We start from the raw sequence: 20,682 nt of genomic DNA on the forward strand, positions 1-20,682 counted from the left end.
AAAAAAAAAAAAAAAAAAATCAAATATCACCTCATTAGCACGGCTTTCCTTGCCCACTACATATTTCTCTGTCACTATCATCTTTCTCCTGCTTCTTCTTTCTTTATACTGCTCATCACCATCTGACACATTTTACATTTACTTGAGAGGGCCTTTTTTGGCTCACTGCTTTGTTATTTCCTTATAACATGGATTGAGGCATAATAAGTATCCAGAAAAAAATACCTATTGATTGAATGAATGTATAAAAGAATAAATGAACCATGTAGTCACTCTGCCACAATTCCATAAACCAGACTACACTTATGAGTCTCCAGGCAATTATCAACTCTGCTCTTTGGGATTTTCTTTTAACTCAAGTACCTTATTAAAGAATAAAGGGTGGATGAAATCAGGTCCCTTCACTATCTACCAAAGTTCCTGATCACTGGTAAGGACTACACCATCCACGACTTCTTTTCTACCTGTAGGCCATTCTGAAACCCTTGCAGTCTCTCCAACAATGTCCTGAGAGGTCACATTAAAGGTAAAGGAATTTGTGCTTCTCATAGGGACCACTTGCCTCTTCATCAACTCCCTTGTGAGCTTTATCCAATACTAGCTAATGCCTACCTAGTTCTCCAAGTGAATGTCTGGTGGCTTATTATTTCAAACCTAATCAGTTATCTCACAATAAATGTAGATATTATTAGAAAGAAGGCAGCAAATACAGATCAGATTTGCCCTGATCTAACTTGGGGAAATGTTGTGTTATCTTTTTTGAAAAATGTATAATTAGGTTGTAATCAATGCCCTTTTTATTCATCAATGGTGTCAAAGTTGAGTTTCAGAACTTGAAAAAAAATGTTAGTGCTTTAATCACCTTGTCTTTGTGCTATATTACAAAAACAACAGCTGTAGATTTTCTGCAATGCAGGGGAAAGGGAGTTTATCTACTAGGGTTGCTAAAGGTTTTGTAACTGAAAACAAAAAGGTACCATCTAAAAACTGTGTCAACACCAAATGTCCAAACCAGGGATTCAGTTACCATCTCTACATCTAATGTAAACATGTCATTCCTTCAATATTTACTCAGCAAACATTTCTTAAGCACCTACTATTAATATATGTCAACACACTGAAAACATTATATTGCATTTAAATTAAGAGCAGACCCATTCAGTAACTCATTAATAAACTATAGTCAAATTCATATTGCATGGATTAACACAAGACAGAAAATCAGTGACAGAAGGGTCTCTGCTGTCTAGGAGCTCACTCGAGTGGAGAGGTGTGCAAACTGTGATAATGGGTACACCAGGTGTTTACATACAGTTTTGGGGAATTCAGATAAAGAATCAATCAATGCTGACTAAGCAGATTAAAGATGGCTTGGCAGTGGAATTGATATCTGAGGGCTCTCAAGATCAGTAGGAATCCTGCAGGTGGAAAGGGAGAAAGGCAGTTCTGGGTAGAGGAATCCACAGAGCAAAGGCACAGTTCAGGAGCAAGTGTAAGAGCAGAGAGCAGTCCTGTGTAGCAGGGGGACAATGAAAAAGGCTGATACTGTGGGTGGTGGAGGGTGAGTGTGGAATGGAGCATGGAAGTTGGCTGGGAATATATTGTGAAGGGCAAGGAGTTTGTGCACAGGCATCTTGGTGTCATATCTCTTAGAAAGATAATTCTGAAATCAAAGGGGAAGGTGTCTAGGAAGGGTAAGGAAAGGGAAGGGGTACCTATGGGTGCACATGTGTATAAGGCATTATATTTCCTTGTGCGAAGTGGCATTACAGTAACTTCACTAACTGGGTATAGGTAATTAAAAGTTTACAATAATTAACTTTGCATAGTGCTTAAATGGAATTATTATTGAAGTATAACATATGTAATCCTCTTGAAAGAAAGGAAAACAACAATTTCATTATTTTCCTCTTCTTATGAATGTAATACATGTTAATTTCAAAGTAAGTGCATGATAAAATTGAATTTTAAAAGATGGCAAAAATGAATCACAATCACACCACCAGAGAAAAACATCATATATGACTCTTCAAACTGGTGTTAATTCTACTACCATAAACCAGACATTGAATAAGATTGAGGATGGATAGAGTAATATGGACAACTGGAGACAAGCTCATTTTAAGCAGAAGTGAGTATAATTGTGATCTCGCTTTGTGAAGTGAAACTTGCCAAATAGGACATTTATTGCTACATTATGATAATTATACATTTTATAAATTATTTATAATTATCACAAAAATATGCTAAGCAGTACGAGGAGCACAGTTGGAAATAGTTTTATACTTTGCAATACACATTTCTTTAGCAATTCCTTTACGTCTTTGAAGCAAAAATGAAAAGCGCAAGTAGTGAAAATGAAGAATCCCTTCAACCTTTAATTACCTTCAAGTGATAACTCAAGTACTGAGGAATGGTAGGCTTGTATCCATTAGTTCAGCAACTCTTTAAGAAATACCAAGTATGACACCAGAGATAGAGCTATCAGTGAACAAAATATAGGTATGGTGTCTGCAATGCATGGAACTCACAATTTTGTAGTTTAGCAAGATATTCTTTCTCCCTCCACTCCTGAATAGAAATTTCACCCATTTTTCAAGGTCTGGCTCCATTTCCACTTTTCCATGGTGTACTCTTGCACTGTCCTGACCCCTTCAGGCTTATCCTTTCTCTGACATTCCATAATTCTTAGAAACGCTGCTGTTAGGATCATTCAATTTGATCATATGTTACCAGGAACTATACTCTATTAAATGTATAAAAATCTCTTTTCCCCAATAAGATTTAAAAAATCCTTGAAGATAAAGACTATCCTTATTACTTGGGGTTAGGGGCAGATTTTTCTGAGCATCTGATAATACTGAGAAATACATTTAGGAAATTTTTGATAAAGCATTTGATTATGACTGAACAGTGTATTTACTGAAAGCCTAATTCTTGACCATACTAAAAGAAATGTCAATAGAATCTTCTCTCAGCACTGTCTTAAGGGTTGAATGACTCACAAAATGGGTGCAGATAAAGGAGACCTGCTGAGAATTTCCTAATGGAATCTCATGATGCACTCTTCATTTCATTTGTTATTTTAAAAGTAAATTGTTTAATATTTCCTAAAACTGTTATACAATTTAAATGTCTCTAAACAGCAATTTGATTAATTTTTCATTGAAAACTGCAGTTAAATCAAGGCTCAGTTACACATAAAGTTTGGATAGGAGAGGAAAAAAATCTGATTGCTTGATGTTGCCATTACCACATTTCCAACTAATTTAAAACTGCGAGATCACTTGGACTCGGGAAGGGGAACATCACACATCGGGGCCTATCGTGGGGAGGGGGGAGGGGGGAGGGATTGCATTGGGAGTTATACCTGATATAAATGACGAATTGATGGGTGCTGATGAGTTGATGGGTGCAGCACACCAACATGGCACAAGTATACATATGTAACAAACCTGCACGTTATGCACATGTACCCTAGAACTTAAAGTATAAAAAAAAAAAAAAAAAAAAAACTGCGACAAATTAGTATACAGTTAGGCTATTAAAACAGAGAAGTCATTCTGTGAATCCAATCTATATTTTGGCATTTTGCAAAAAGCTTGTTGTTATTTGCAAGTTTCTTTACAAATACTTTAAAAATCAATTTATATGATTTATAGGACATGCTTTGAACAAGCATCTTGATAAACTACAGAATAATATCCAAATTAAACCTATTGCTTAAAGGAAACCAAGATGTAAGGAGGCTCCAGTAGAAAGAGGAAGATTTACATTGATAGAACAGGGACATGTTTGTCCTTTTCTGTAAACTTTAAAGCTTGAAATCATTATCAAGAGCTTCTAATTGCTGTATCCATGGTTCTAACCATCTTATCATCTGCAGAATTGTTTGAGATGAGGTTTTTCAGAAACAGGAAAACAGGGATATTTATGCTACATGTCAGGTAATGGTGAAGGGCATATAGTTTGAGACTGAAAAAAAACAGCTATTAAGAAAATGGAACATTCTAATGAAAAAGTTCTTACTCTATATGAAGTAGAATTTGTTAATCAAATGGTGCTAGCACATATCTTTTAATTTTCAGTTTTATAATGGATGTGTGTGTGTATGTGTGTGTGTGTATATATACAGATATATATATATATATATATATTATATATATATATTTTTTGAGACAAAGTCTTGCTCTGTGGCCCAGTCTGGAGTGCAGTAGCACAATCTTGGCTCACTGCAAGCTCCACCTCCTAGGTTCATGCCATTTTCCTGCCTCAGCCTCCCAAGTAGCTGGGACTACAGGTGCTCGCCACCATGCCCGGCTAATTGTTTGTATTTTTAGTAGAGATGGGGTTTCACCGTGTTAGCCAGGATGGTCCTGATCTCCTGACCTTGTGATCTGCCCGCCTTGACCTCCCAAAGTGCTGGGATTACAGGTGTGAACCACCGTGCCCGGCCTATAATGGATACTTTTTAAAGCATTTATCCCTACTAAAATGCAAGTCTACTAATATTTAACAAATAGAAAGACTTTTCAAAACTATCTGAGAAGAGAATGTTTCCTTGGTGTTGTCATTATCCATCTGTGACCATAGCAATTCCCCTCTTCCCCACTCTCTAGCCATATCTGGCCTAGGCCACATAGAAGAAAACATTTATTAAAAGTTTGGAATAAATTAATTGCAAATTATAATTCTCAAGCCAGGCACAACTGAAGTAACATGTCAAAACATGCATGGAAGAAAATCTTTTCTTTATTCATGGGCAGAGCATGTGATTGGCCACCATTAATAAGATCTAAGCTGTCACAGGCAAGACACAAACCTCAGGCTTCCAAACAACAATAGACCCATTGATGCTAACAAATCATCACTTGAAAAGGAGCTCCTAATACTCATATGCACAGAGGCTCTTCCTTGAAGACATCTTGTAGTCTCATGTTCAGCTGTTTAACACTCCTCTTTGCTAGCCATGTGGACCAAAAGCAATGCACTTCATTTCTTGAAGACAGTAGCCATATTCCTCTTATTTTTTTTAATAACAAGATCTGACCCATAATTGTGTGCTTACATTAAGTACGTTTCATTTCCAAAGGAGCAACCTATATATGCATGTTCTAAGAAATCAACCATACAATAAGTAACATCCCAGTTGTCTCATTGAGCCTCATTTTAAACACAGAAACAGACGTTTAAATAAACCAAAGAGCAGGGCATGGATAATCCAATTTAGGATATCTCATCAAGTTTAAGTTGGCTAATCCAATTTATATGATCTCACCGAGTTTCACGGTTTACAGTGATTTATTTCAAACAAGGGATATTGTAGGAGTAAAGGTAAAGAAAATCCCAATCAGGAACCTCCAAAAGCCATGTTAGTGTCAATGAGAATTAAGTTAATGCCATGAGGAGAGAACATGGTCTACTGGTCTATTTCTGTAGATGAAATCTCTCCCCTTTGCTTCTTAAGTCTTAACTGTTTTTACAGCATCCATTGGTGACCGAAAGTGTGTACCAGATAAGAATATAAATGAAATAAAGCCGATGTTGGTTGCTATTTATTTGAATTCATATTTCATAGGCCTTTCTAACTGCCTGATATTTTCCTGGAAGATTAGAGGTAACAAAGCCATGGTTCATGTTCTTTGGACATGAACCATCAATTTTTCTCTATAGGTAGGTTTACAAAACACCAATGATGGTGACTCTAGTTCATATAAATGATTAGTAATGAGGGTACAGATCCACACAGAGACATATCAGAACATTATTAGTTTGAGTTCTGACTGACCTTCAGGTTGATATTGTGCTATAATCGTCACTGTCTGTCCAGCCCCCTTTAGTGCAGCAGCTGCCTGTTCGTGGGATGCACCACGGAGGTCAATGCCATTCACCTGAAAGAAAGGAAGCCAGAGAATCTTGATTTCATAAGGCATATTATTCTGATAGAAGAAAAAAGTTTCCCCCAAACCATGCTGTCTAACATTATATCACATGCCTCAGAAACTCCTCGTATCCTACTCAGGTGTTTATGGACTTTCATGGTCTTAATCACTTTTAGTTAGGAGAGACATTAAATTTCATCTTGTGGTGTTTGTGCCATGGTCTGACCAGGTTGGAAACATTTTTATTTATCCATGTTCTAGTGTATGCATTTAATATGCCTCTGTGAGCTTCCTAGATTTCTAGGGTAAATAGGGATAAATATGAGCCTTCAACATTAGAGGGAAAACAGGATGATAGAGACACATATAATGTAATAGACAAATATACGCTGAAAGATTAAAGCATTCAGATGAGATTCTGGGGACATGGTATAAAATGGGGCCAGCTGGCTGCAAAGTCCCTCTCTTTGGTCAGTTGCCTAGCCTTGTCATCCTGAGCCTGGTGAGACAGCCCTAAGCCTTGTTTTAAAATATACTTGACTGTCCTATTTCTCATATACAATTCCAGAATGAATTCTGACAAAAATGAAATAAAGAGTGCCTGGAGTTTATTTAGCTATTGCTAACTCCCATTTTAGGTCCTATACCGAAAGAGAAACAGAACATCTTAAAAGCTCCAAACTCTGCCAGGGTGAAAATCATTCTTAAGTCAAATTTAATAAGAAGCAAATGCTAAAATTTTTCTTGAATCAATTCAGTCTAAGTCAATGCAATGTAATTAATAAGTGCTCTCCAACGACAGAGTTCTCCGTCTGCCCCAGAAGAGGGACAATGACTGGAGCACAGAGGGAGACAAGATAAACCCCAATAAGTTTTTCTGATGAACACACAGTAGGTATGGTTTTCTAACCTACAAAAAACTAGCTTTTTGCAGATGATAGCAGAATTCTGCTTCCTTTTGTTCATGGGGCAGGTTGACATGGGCTATGAAAGAAGAATAAAAGAACTGATTAGCTTATATACATTCAAAATATATAATTATATTTTGCTTTTCATCAATCCTATTTGACAATGACATTGGGTGGTAGATGGGGGTTACTACTTTGTTTCCCCATCAGGTCTGGGACATCTATATGCTTAAATTGCACATCCTCATCCTCACATAATAACTTTGTTAACGTCTCCTTACTCTCTTTGGTAATTTTCCTTGCCTCGTCCCTGGCTTTCTAGTGTGGTGAACTCCTTACAGAAAGCATTGGTTACATGGTAACATTGGGGAGTCCACTGAGCTAGGCCTGATCTGGTTGTGCCACTCTCTTCTGACTGACTGCCATACTACTTCTCTGAGCCTCAATTTTTCTCTTCTCTAGGAGGGAAGGGACTATTAGGCTTTTTGAGTCTAAAGTCCCCTTAAACTATAAAATTCCAGGTCTATTCCTTGGTAGATACAGTCATTTCAGAGACTGTCTAGGCTATTGATGAGTCAGAAGTATGACTCTGCCGGCCAGAAGAGACAGGAAAGGCAATTTGATCCAGGCTACTACCTACAGGAGGCTGAATTCCACAAACTTCACATGCCAAATAATTTATTCTCTTGTCAAACAGTTAAGGTTAACTTTTTATAAAAGAATAATACATGATCATGGCAAATGCATTCTGTTTCAGAAATGTCTAAAAGGAAGGGTAAAAGTCCCCTCACCATCTCCGTTTCCAGAGGTAACCACTTTAGTGTATTTTTTTCTTTTATGATCATCTAATATTTCTTCAATCATAATTCTAGTTCCATAGGTTTTCATGTTATGGCAATTTGTACCCGAGTTTAATGACAGAAAAGGCAACAATTTCTAAATTGGTGGTAAACATTTCTTTACAATTTTTTAATGTAACACCGTTTATTAAAATAGGCAAACTATAAGATGAAAATGAAGGCAACAGAAAAGCTCAACTTTTCACAACCAACACAATTAGCACAACCTAAGAAATAATTTAGAAAAAAGTGTTGTTAAAAGACATAGCAATTTCCATTCTGTGTAATGCATAAAATCACAGTGGATAGCAGCAAAGGACTGGGCGGGGCGGGGGGGGCATTGAGGAGAATTTGATAATTCACATTGTGATTACTCTGCACATTGATGAAAGATAATTCACACTTCTAAAACCTCAAGACTTCCCTTTTTAGAGAACCAAAATAAATCCAAGACACCTTGCTGACACTTCTCACCCCTAAACAAACTGATGACTTTCTTTTTTTGAGACAAAATCTGGCTCTGTTGCCCAGGTTGGAGTGCAGTGGCATAATCTCGGCTCACTGCAGCCTCTGCCTCCTGAGTTCAAGCAATTCTCCTGCCTCAATCTCCCAAGTAGCTGGGACTACAGGCACGCGTCACCACGCCCAATTAATTTTTGTATTTTTAGTAGAGACGGGGTTTCACCATGTTGGCCAGGATGGTCTCAATCTTTTGACCTCATGATCCGCCTGCCTCGGCCTCCCAAAGTACTGGGATTACCGCGTGAACCACCACTGATGACTCTTACACATAAAACTGAAATAGTTATGGCAGCAAAAGATTCTGATGGCAAGGAAAGTTTATAAACTGTACTTCGATCTCTTTTTCTTATTCCCAAAGTGCAAGACGCAGGGTTCTCAGTCTTTCAGTAGTGCTTCTCCTGTAAATAATCCTTCATTTTGTTTGGCAAAGGCAGTTTCTGATTTAAGTCTATTCTGGTATACTGACATGTAACAAAACGACACAGGTATTGCAACAAGTGCACCTGCATGAACCAAGACACCGACTTGGCCAGTCTGACAAGGTAAGTTGCAGATCCAGGCAGTTGAGACCTTGAATAACAAAAAGCTCCATTTTCAGAGTCCTTGATGGAATGCTCAATTAGATCATCTATGGATGTATGCCCTTCCACATCTGGCTGTTCATAAAAGCTAAACCTACCATTTGAGTGCTCAATTCTAGTGTGAAGTGTTTTACCATGGGAGCGAAAGCTCAAGCTTAAAAGATAACACTCTTCAGACTGTCCTGATCAAGGAAAGAACCATTTGGCACACTTGCTAGCTTCCCTTCTGCCTCCCAACATGTGATTGGTCCCCAGTACCATCCTTGTTTTGCAAGTTTTTTCAGCTCCTCTGTGAGACTTGTCACTACCATGGGACCACTGCTTTCCACTGAGACATAAACTCTTGCAACACCAGGAGCAGAGTTAAGATCAAAATTCAGATGACAGAGCATACTTTCAGCTACGTGGGCTTCTGTGCCAGTAAGTCCACTGAAGTTCCTTTGGATTTGATTATTCTGCATTGGAGGTAGCAATGGTGAGAATGGAGGGACATCATCGTGACCCACTCTCGGGCTCTGCAACATGACTCCCGTAGTGCCAGTCAACAACCCATTTATGGACTGATCCACAAAGATCTCTGGGGCAACAACTAGGTCCTGGTCTACCTGACTTTCATCTTCAGGGAAAGAGCGCCCTTCCACTTGAGGAGGAACCACAGAGACTTCCACGGCAGAAGAACTGTCCAGAGAATAGCTACGTGATCCTTCCAAAGGACACATCCCCTCATCTAAAGGCATAGTATACTGAACGTAGTCCTGAGGCAGAAGTCCAGTAACGACAGGCACATGTTCATCCAGGGGAAGATACAGGTCCTGTTCTGAGAAGCCCAGCTTTTCATTGAATTGGCTTGTTCCTTGCACGCCGTCTCAGACTGAAGGTCATGGAAATCCTTCCGGACGCCATTCAGGGGTGGACTCGGGCTGGAAGAGTGGTCTTGACTCTCACCTCCATCTTGATGCACGTCGCCTCAGAGTTTGTGGGCTGAAGAGGCCACGGCATGGGACTGCAGTGATGGCTGTGGAGGCAGATGGCCTTATCGGCCTATGAGCTCTCATGTCTTTAAAGATTATCGGTGCTGAGGAGGAGAAGGTGTCCTTATCTGCAGAGCTCCCAGAGGGTGTGCCCACCTTGCCTTTTGGCTTCTGTTTGGCAGAAAGCCGCCTTTTTAACCTATCCATCAAGCTTTTGCTTTTTATCTATTTTTTTCCCCGCCTTTTTCATCTTCCCTGTTGATATCGCAGCTGGCTGTATCTTTACCATAGCAGCTACCAAATAAGGAATTATCTTTCCAAAGTCACTGGCTAGCGATGGTTGTTGTACTACCATGAATCAGTTTATTTTTTACTTTTATTCAAGTTAAAAGATTTCCAGAAGGTTTTAAGACTAATTTTCTTCATTACAACTAGTTACCTAATCCAAAGGATCAAAATGGAGGGGATTCACTTCTGGCATGATGGAATGAGATGGTCGGCCAGGCGTGGTGGCTTACGCCTGTAATCCTAGCACTTTGGGAGGTCGAGGTGGGCAGATCACTTGAGCCCAGGAGCTCAAGACCCGCTTGGGCAACATAGGAAGAGCCGGTCTCTGAAGGCGGCCGGTCTCCACTTCCTTGCTCAGGACCGGTGCGACGGCTGCGCTGGCCTTTCCTCCAGCAACTCCTCCTCCCGCCTCCTTCCTCCTCCTCCTCCAGCTTGTGTGGACTTTTTAAAGATTCACTGTATGCACATGCAAGCACATGACTTTATCTCTATTTCTCTTGCTCTTCTTACATACATATTTTAATATATTATTGCCTTTTTATTTAACTGAATAGGTCATATCATATATAATTTGACAGCTTTTGTTTTGCTTTTCATTGAGCAATGTATCTTGGGCATCTTTCATTATCATATCAGCTCATATCATTCTACCTTTTTTTTTTTTTTTTTTGAGATGGAGTCTCGCTCTGTCGCCCAGGCTGGAGTGCAGTGGCCAGATCTCAGCTCACTGCAAGCTCCGCCTCCCAGGTTTACGCCATTCTCCTGCCTCAGCCTCCCAAGTAGCTGGGACTACAGGCGCCCGCCACCTCGCCCGGCTAATTTTTTTGTATTTTTTAGTAGAGACGGGGTTTCACCAGGTTAGCCAGGATGGTCTCAATCTCCTGACCTCGTGATCCGCCCGTCTCGGCCTCCCAAAGTGCTGGGATTACAGGCTTGAGCCACCGCGCCCGGCTCATTCTACCTTTTTAATGAAAGCCTAGTATTCTATGTTACGGATGTGCCAGCACTTTTCAGTGAGATCCCTCTTGATGTGGTTAAGGTTGTTTCCAGTTTTTCTGCTACTATAAACACTTATAAAAGTGTTTCTGAAGGATAAATTCCCTGGAAAGACTTCTTGGTGAAAGGGTATATGCATTACTTGTTTTTTTAAATTTGCTATTGTACATTTTCAAAATAATTATTTATTCATTAAACATATAGAAACTAATGAGAAAACAAAAACAGGCCATAATCCAATTGCCCAGATAATGTATTGATATGAAAAATAAAATTAATATACACACATCATGCCCATATATCATGAGTAAGGCACAATGAAAAGATATACAAATAAAAGGCTCCCCTACCTCCTATTATTCGCTACAAAGGTAACCATGTTAATGGCTTCTTGTATATACTACTAATTATTTTTGTTATGAATATAAGCCAGTTTATAAAATAGATAATTTAAAATTTTATACAAATAAGATCATGTTCTACACCTTGATTTTTTCCACTTACTAATATACCTTAGTGAGCTTTCTAATTTACATATTTCTTCCCATTAATCTCATTCATTTTAATAGCTATGAGTGTTCTATTATTCAATGAAAAACAATTTGTTTTACCAGTAGCATGGCTGATAGCTAGGTAGCTTCACTATTTTGCTATTATAAACAATGAGGTAATAAATATCATCTAACAGTAAGTTGTTGAGTAAAGGGTATGAATGTGAAATTTTGATAGGTATCGCCAGACTGCCTGTAAAAGTGTAGTATTAATTTACATGCCCACAAATAATATATGATTTTCAACTTCCTCACACTCTTGTAATAGTTACATATACTTCAACATTTGACTTTCCATTCTGATAGGTAAACAAATTTATTTTTAAATTTTGCGTTTCTTCAATTATAGGGTTAAGCATCTTCTTATATGTTTATTGGATATTTGAACTTATTTTACATAAAACCCCTTTTATTTATTTTGTTTTTGTTGTTTAGGCAGTTTGCTCTTTCAAAACATTATCTGCAAATGAAGAATGTTATTGGTCCTTCTTAGGTAACTATTGCAAATATTCTTAGTTTGTTATTTGTACTGTTGTATTTTGACTTTTCTTTTGTACATTACTTCCTATCATAGAATGAGTTTTTAAATATTTAGTGAAGTCTATTTAATTTCCTTTTCTTTTTTGGCTCTTGAGTTTTAGATTATATCTTCTTTTCACCAACATATTTAACAAATTACCCAAGTTTTCCCATAGCAAACTATAGTTTAATCTTTAGCCATTTAATCCTTAATCAATTGGAATATACTTTGATGTTTGATCTGAACCAAGTGAACAGCCACAATTTCTTGGACGTTTCCTTTACAGCGAAGATTCCTACATGTTTCATCATTCTAGTCATCCTCTGAATTGTTTTTCAGTACATTAAGGAAAGTACATGGAAAAATGGGAAGGAACAAAAATTTGCAGTTAGACAAAACAGGTTAAATCTCAAGTCTACCTAGGTTACCTAGGTAACTTGGGGAAGTCACTTAACTTCTTTGAACCTTAGCTTTCTTTTCAATAAAATGAGTATACCTACCTACCTACCTATCAGGGCTGTTGCAGGTACAAATAGGCATTCAGCAAATAGTATCTATTATTATTGTTTTAGCATTTCTTCAAAGAGCTGTGATTTTAAGTGATGAAATAAATCTAATGGAAATTAACTAACACAGAGTGCAATATATTAGTTACTTCATGCTTTTTTAAAAAAGAGGAACACAACATTTTAGGACTAGAAAAGCCTTAGAAACTTGTTTATCTAGCACTTATACATTAGAGATGAACCCTGTAAAAGAAGGGAGTGGCCCAAAGTCATACTGAAGTTAGCATAGAGATAGGACCAGCCAAGAGCACCTCTTGCCAAGCCCCAGAGTTCCTTCTAGTTTAGCAGATGTGCTCTGTGAGTTTGTTTCTTTTTCACTGGACCAAGAATACAATCTTGTTCATTTTAGGCCCAAATTTACATGGGCCTCTGCATTTTTGAAGAGGTGTGCTGCTGCTGTTATCCCGAACGATATCATAGTGCCCTTGTTCCTGTTGATTTCTTCCCTGGTTTTAGCAAACATGTTCTTCTCCAGTCATTCAAATTTTTCAAGATCACTTTGATTCTTATTTCTTTCCCCGAGGTTTGAGATTTTATCAGCAAACCTTGCACAAATAACATTTTTAAAAGTATTCACAGTTTACATCATTGATATGACATTTTAAAATACCAAGTGTGACACAACCTCATATATTTATTATTATTATTATTATTTTGCTTCAGTTTGAACTTTTTCATCTGGATACATGGATTCTCAGAGTTCTGTTTAGAGTCCTCTTCTCTCCAAGAAAAATTCTTTTCTTGAAGCATACATTCTCAAAGATTGGGTGCCACTAATTATTGTTGAGATTAATAATAATAATTGTTAACATTAATTGAGCATGAGGTATGTACATAAGAGATATTTATATATTATCTCACTTAATCCTCAGGAGGGTGGGATTATTTTTCGCATTTTACTGATAAGAAAACTAGGCTCAGAGACTCACTGACTTACTCAAATTTATGTGGTGGAAAGAGGCTAAGGATTTAAAATAGTGTAATACTCCTGAGTTCTTAACTACCAATTTACACTGTAACTTAGTATCCTGTCTAATTCCAAGGGTCTATACCTACAAGATTCCAATTCTGAAACCTGTCTTTCAAGGGCATAAATCAAGCTCCCTGAGACTGGCAGCAAATGATTGTGTGTTTTGCCACTCTGCTCTGCGGTGGTCCAAAAGCAACCTGATCTAGAAATTATGGCCCAACTTATAATGATTAGATCATGTAGGGCTAAGGTAAAAGGCATTGTCAAGCTAGAACAATTTCATTTATTGCTACCTCTTTATGTACATGACTTGCATTGGATCATTAAAATATTTATATTCCGGCCGGGCATGGTGCTCACACCTGTAATCCCAGCACTTTGGGAGGCCAAGGCGGGTGGATCAAGGGATCAAGGTCAGGAGATCGAGACCATCCTGGCTAACACAGTGAAACCCGGTCTCTACTAAAAATACAAAAAAAAAAAAAAAAATTAGCCAGGCATGGTGGCGGTCACCGGTAGTACCAGCTACTTGGGAGGGTGAGGCAGGAGAATGGCATGAACCCGGAAGGTGGAGCTTGCAGTGAGCCAAGGTCATGCCACTGCACTCCAGCCTGGGCGACAGAGCGAGACTCTGTCTGAAAAAAAAAAAAAATTGATATTCCATATGTTTTGGCATCCTTTGCACAATAATGTTGGTAATGAATAGAAATTTGAGCACTTTTAGTTGACTTCTAGTTGTGTTGCTGCTGTTGTTTTTCAGATCCTAATGTGAAGATCAGTGGTTTACCATCCCCAAGGTCAATCATTTTTTCTTTTTGTTTTTAAAAGATGATCATTATATTTGCTACTTCTGCCACTAGGGGCCTTGGCCTGGGGCTCCAGGGGTTCCCTGAATAAATGATGATTCTCTGGAAATATTTGTCTGTTTCTTAGTACTATCGAATGAATGATATCAGAATCAGAGGATTTCAAAAATAGAGGAAGTCTTGTGATCTTCTTCAACCCCAGGGTATATCGTTAGGCTGATTCAAACACATTCTTATACCCTTGTCCCTCACTATGTTGACCTTTTAAAATTTCTCTGATGCAGCCATTTCTGCATCTATGCACATGCTATTTTCCATATCTAGAACGTAGCTTCTCACTCTTTCCTCATCTGGAAAACTTCTAGTTCTTAAAGACTCAATTCAAACTGAGTTGTGTAATGTATCTATTTATAAGCTCCTTGAAAGTCAGATCTCTGCTTACTGGAACTTGTGGTCCTGGCATAGGGTCAGGCAAATAATAGGTGCACAAGAACAAAAGAGGAGAGTGAGTGAATAAGCAAGTGGGTGAGTGAATAATATATTCTCGCATTATCCCAGGCAAATGATCATCTAACCTCCATGTGACCCTGCATCAACACTAATGAAGAACTCACTGTCTTTCAGGAAAATCCATTGTATTTGGGTGAGCTACAGTGATTAAAACAAACAAACAAAACACAAAACAGTTCTTTGTGTTGAATCTTTCTTTCCACCTCTTAGTTTCAGTTCTGCCCTCTGATGGCTCAGAAAACAATATTTCTTCTTCTATATGATCCTAATGTGTGAATACATTTTTCACTTTTCGAGGAAGTGATCCCACTCCCTTCCCCATCTCTTCATATCATTCTCACCAAGTGACCATTTGCTTCTGCTTGCATACCTCCAGTGTCAGGGAACTCTCATTCCCTGGTTTCTAAATTCTATTTTTTGTTATCTCTTATGGGTGTTATTTCCAGCATCTTGATACCATGTAATATCTCATTAGAGACTCAGGTAAGTGAATGTGAGATCTATTATGGCAATATGGATACTCACCCTATGACTCACTGTACTATCTTTTAATGTGTGCCTTCTATAGTGCCTAGAGATAAACACAGTATTGAAATAAATTTGTTTTTAAAAAAGTATCCACTTAGTTATTTCACTTTCCAATTTAAGGGAAGAATGAACTAGAGTGACACATAGCCTTTGTTAAGCAATGTGCTGTTCAGTGGAGGACAGTGACAGCTAAACACATGATTAAATACTGGGCGGTAAGTGCTAGCACAAGAAAAGGTCAGAATTCTATGGGGTACAGAGGAGGCATTCCTACCAAGGGATGAAGAGGAATAAGATTTCCTGGAGACAGTGACATTGAGATGAGGTCGTGAATGTTAGCAAGGTGAGGATGGGTGGAGGTTCTCACAGATGGGGAGAGTAGGGTGAGGAGACTAGTGGCAGGAGTATTCCAGGCAGAGAGGGAGGCACACATGGAGGGCTGGAGGTGAGAGAGGGCCTGCACATCTGAAGAACAGGAAACAGTTGTTACTGAAGGGCAGATACTGGAGGAACAAATGTGAGAAAGAAGTGATGAAGAAAAAGAAGATGATGATGATGGTGATGATGGTGATGATGGTAGCTGACATGTATATAACACTTAATATGTGCCAGGCACTGTTGTAAGCATTTCATATACAGAAATTCCCTTAGCCCTCATAATAACTGTGTGAAGTCAGAACACATAACAATCCCCATTTTACAGAGGTGGTAACTGAGGCACAGATTAAGTAACTTGTCCAAGGGTACATTGCTAACATATGGCAAAGTCAGGAATGAAACCCAGGCAGTGCAGTTTAAGCATCTTCATTCTTAACCATGACATAGCCTCTCAAGGATCTGGTGATCCAGGGCATGATAAGCCATTAGTATATTTGACCATAATGAGGAGTCATTCCTCAGCTAAAAATTGAGAAATATTATTTTAACATCACTTTTGTGCCCCAGGAGTGCTTACAGGTAGAGAGAATGTACAGGAAGAGAATGTGCAGGAAGCATGTGCTTATGGCCAGCCTGGTTACAAGAATCTGAGGTTGGATGGACCCCCTTGGAGATGCTGCTCAGAAGGCAGAGCAAATGCTCATGGCTGCCAAAGTTTTCCATCACAGCTCATGTCATCTGCCTGCTCTGAAAGCAGTGTCATGGAAGAATACTGGATTCAGACCTGGGAAGGCCAGGATTCAAATCTTGGTCCCTTCCCTTACCAGCTCTATGACTTTGGGTAAATTCCTTAATCTCTTTGAACTTACTTCCTCATATGCACCAAAAGATGTGAACCCTTCTTTTGTTAGGCTGTTATCAGGATTGTTAGAGTTTAAGCAAATAAAATGCTTAAAATAATACTTGGTACATGGTAGGTACTTACTAATTAGTTGCTATCTGTATTCTAGCATATCCATTATCCATGTAACCAGGACTTTTAACTGGCTTTTATCAGCAATAATAAAACCAAAGAATACGTTTGAGAGAAGACTGTCTTAGAATAAAAGTAGCTAAGAACTACAAATTTAACAGAATTATTAACTGCGAAAAAAACACAAAGGGGTAACCAAATGGGAAAAGGCTAGATAATTGGCACCACATTTCAATTAAAATGAGTCAGGTACAGAACATAGGGGACTGTTTCAAGCCAATAATTTCACACTTGGGGGTCTGGGTGGAAGGTGGCAGGGGGCAGCAGAGAAGAAACTGGGGTAGGATCCAAACGATTTCTACTTTATTCAGAGAGACACTATGGATAGTAAGATGAACAGATGTATGAGTGTATTAAATACACGTAGAAGGCTCCCATTCTTTCTCAAGAGGGAAAATATCTATTTTCATTTTTCCTGAAGTGAAGAGATGCAATGAAGCAAAAATGTAAGTTTTGTTGCCAACTCTGCCATCAACTTATTCAAACCAGCTACTGAGCTGCTCTGAAAAGTGAAGGTGCTGGGCCACACCATCTCTAGGGTCCCCTGTGTTGTAAATTTAATTATTTCTATGGCTTAAGAATAACATCTCAAAAGTATTTTATAGTTAATAAACTGTTTTCCCACCTCACGTATGTTACTGAACAAGGTGATATATAAACAAACAAATAGAACAAACACATTCACATGTATTAAATGAACTTATCACATACTTATGTGGGTAACAGGGAAACTATAAATATCACATTTGATGTTCATTTGTGAGCAGTCTGATGGCTGACATAGAACATAGAAAGGGAGAAAGAAAAAATGCTGCCAGCAGAAGTAGACCTTGAATGCCAGGGCAAGAAGTTTTGTCAATAAGTGGCTATGGAAGGGTTTTACAGAAGCATTTAACACAATAGGACCCATGTTTATGGGAGAACAACTCTGGCAACAGTGAGAAACTGGGGTTAATGAACTAAGTGAGTTCAAGAAAGGAACTATCCCAGCAGATAACCAGATGGGAGACTATTGAAGTATTACCAATGATACAGATAATTGAGGCCCAAATTAGGCAAATGAGGGTGGAATTGAGGATGGGAGATGCAGTGCAGATATGAGAGAGAAAAACAGAGGAAGGTTCTATGCAGCTATTCTCCTCAAATACTTCTGGAAGCCAAATAGTGTTTAAATAATATTTACAGTGTTGAGCAGATTGAAAATGGGAGATAAGGAAGGTGTCAAAAAGCTTTAGGATGATTGGAGGTGTGATGATACCATCAATCAAGATGGGAACACAGAATGGAGAGTGGGTTTGGGTGAGAGGATAATGTATTTTGTTTTAGACATGTTGACTTTGCTATGTCTGTTGGATATCTACAGTTTTGCAGACAGTTGGAAAATATCTACCTGAAGCTTAGAGAAGTGTCCAATGTTCAAAATCATTTTAGATTTCATATTCCTATGGTCAGTACCATGGTCAAATTAGACCCAGATGTAGAAGAAGCTTGATATACAAGATGGGGATAAAAAGAGTACCATGTCACAGAGTTGCTATAAGGTTAGATTAGTTAATACATGTAAAGCACTTAGAACAGTGCCTGGCATCTAGTAAGGGCATCTAACTATTAGCTATTGTTGAACCCTCTCCTGACATACACAAAGAAGATGACTTGGGAGACTATAAAATTATCTCAGTGCAGGCTCATTTGACCAGGGAAAAGTGCTAGGGTTGTAGGCACTAAATCAAAAAAGCACAATCCTAGGAGTTACGAGTCCTGAGTTCCGGTCATGCTGTTAGCTTATTTGACTTTGAGAAGTGCCTTCATCTCTCTGGGCCTCAGTTTCTTTATCTAGAAAGAGAGTCTCACACTAAATCTCAGAGGTCCCTTCTAGTGCTTAATAAACAAATACATTCTATGCTCCATATGTATTTTGTTGACAACTTGAGACAAATAGATCATTATGCATTAAACTTTTCAAACACCCTCCAGCATGTTTCAGAGTGAATGCACTATAAATTGTATTTGAAATGGAAATTTCTAATTAAGTTCCCTTCTCCTCCTGGAGGCTGTTGTACTTTGTGGAGAGTGGTAATATTTCTGACAGTATATGCATTACAGCTCAAGACTAGAATCCTGGAGCACAGGCAAAGTGAAAAACTGATGTTGAATATTTATGTATCTTAGCAGTTAAACATTAACTTCCCTTTACATTTGACTTCCTGATGCAAAAACAGGCTTATAGTTTAAAAAAAAACTTAGACCTTTAAAAATGTTTTGGCTTACCAGGTCATTTCTAGAGGGATGATTATTTTGGAATCTTTAAATGAAAATAATAAAGTGTAATTTGGCTATCCAAGCCCAGCTTACTAAAGGCTGAAAGACAGTAACATCTAGAATTTATGCATTTCAAGTAAAAAGTTAACTATCTTTGTAAGAATATGTAAACAAGAAATAGTTGAAACCTTATAAAAATATTATACAAATACAAGGTGATACTACTATCTCCAAGCTCTGATTTTTACCTTAAGTCTAGACTTGTAAATCTTTCTGCTTACTTGTCATCTGCAGATAGATGTGTAAGACTTTTCAAACTCATCGTACTCAAAATAAACGCAAAATTTCTCCCAAACATGTTTCTCGAGAGTTTTCTCATTTCCAGCAAACAGTACTACTACCAATCTCCTCTCAAACCACTGAATCAAGAACCTCCATTCATTTCTTCCCCTTCCACCTCACCATGCAATCCCTTAGTTCATAGCCATATTCCAATTCCACTTTTCTCTAACTCCACCCCATCCCTCTAGGCCAAACTATCATTTTCCCTGGGAATACTACAGTAGCCTTGATGGTCCCTCCATTCTCTTTGTGGCCCACTCCTCCAACCCTCCTTTATCCCTTTTTGACTCAGCAGCTAGAATGATCTCAAACTGTATATCTGATCATGCCTCTCTTCTGCTAAAATCTTTCTTTTGGCTCCTTGTTAGGCTTTGAATGAAATTCAAACTCCTTTCCTTGGACTCTGCCTATCCGTCTTATTCCATCTTATTCCACGCTGCCTACTTTACTGTTTGCTGGCCACAAGGGCCTTCATTCTGTTTTGCATTAGTCCAAGTTTTCTCCAGTCTTACAGAATTTGTGCCAGTGGTCCCTCTGACTGGAGTGCTCTTACCTAGCTTTTCTCATCTTTGATAACTTATTTTCATAAGTGTCAGCTCAAATGTCAATTCCTCAAAGAGCTCTTTGCTGACAATCACATTTAAAGTAGCCTCCCAGCCTATCTCTAACTCACCCAGTTTTACTTTCTTACAGAATTTAGACCCACATGTTATTCTATTTATTATCTCACCCACCCCAAGAGAAGCTTCCCATAAGTAGGGACCTTGACTGTCTCTTTTAACTCCATACTTTTAGTGCTGAGTATGCTATGTAGATGTTCAACAATATTCCTTAAACTAATGAATGATTATAACTATTAAATCACATAGCTTTATTTAATATTTAAATCATTAAAATTTATTTGACAACCAGTTATTGTGCACTTGTTATGAGCCAGTCCTTTTCAGAAGGCATTTTCCTCTAGGGGAGAAAAGTCGATGAAACTGAACTCACTGATTCAGTATCTTTGAGGGTGAGGCCCAAGACTTTTTTTTTTTTCTTTTTTTGAGACAGGGTCTTACTCTGTCTCTCAGGTTAGAGTACAGTGACATGACATGCACCACTATGCCTGGCTAATTAAAAAAATATATTGTAGAGCAACCAATGTGTTCCTTGAAGCACCCAATATGGCTTAAATGTCCTTGCAAACATTGTTAAACAACCACCTCCACATCATCCAAGCCTTTAAACTG

At 38.3% G+C, this 20,682-nt stretch overlaps 1 protein-coding gene and 1 pseudogene across 6 annotated transcripts in view; both read right to left on the bottom strand.

Moving 5' to 3' along the window:
* The window catches only part of DLG2 (discs large MAGUK scaffold protein 2), a 2,095,027-nt gene that overhangs the window by 162,195 nt on the left and 1,912,150 nt on the right, over window positions 1-20,682 (bottom strand). For 5 of the 6 annotated variants that reach the window (XM_017850883.1, XM_017850879.1, XM_017850882.1 and 2 more), the window contains one exon: window positions 5,789-5,891. In XM_017850883.1, the coding sequence (XP_017706372.1) occupies window positions 5,789-5,891 (103 nt within the window). Of the gene's footprint in view, window positions 1-5,756; window positions 5,892-20,682 lie in introns of those variants that run through there. The other variant, XM_017850884.1, reaches the window with a different exon arrangement.
* On the bottom strand, window positions 8,535-10,129 carry LOC108514588 (suppressor of cytokine signaling 6-like; annotated as a pseudogene).

The sequence above is a fragment of the Rhinopithecus bieti genome, unplaced genomic scaffold (assembly GCF_001698545.2).
Source record: "Rhinopithecus bieti isolate Rb0 unplaced genomic scaffold, ASM169854v2 scaffold_30846, whole genome shotgun sequence".
Lineage (NCBI taxonomy): Eukaryota > Metazoa > Chordata > Mammalia > Primates > Cercopithecidae > Rhinopithecus > Rhinopithecus bieti.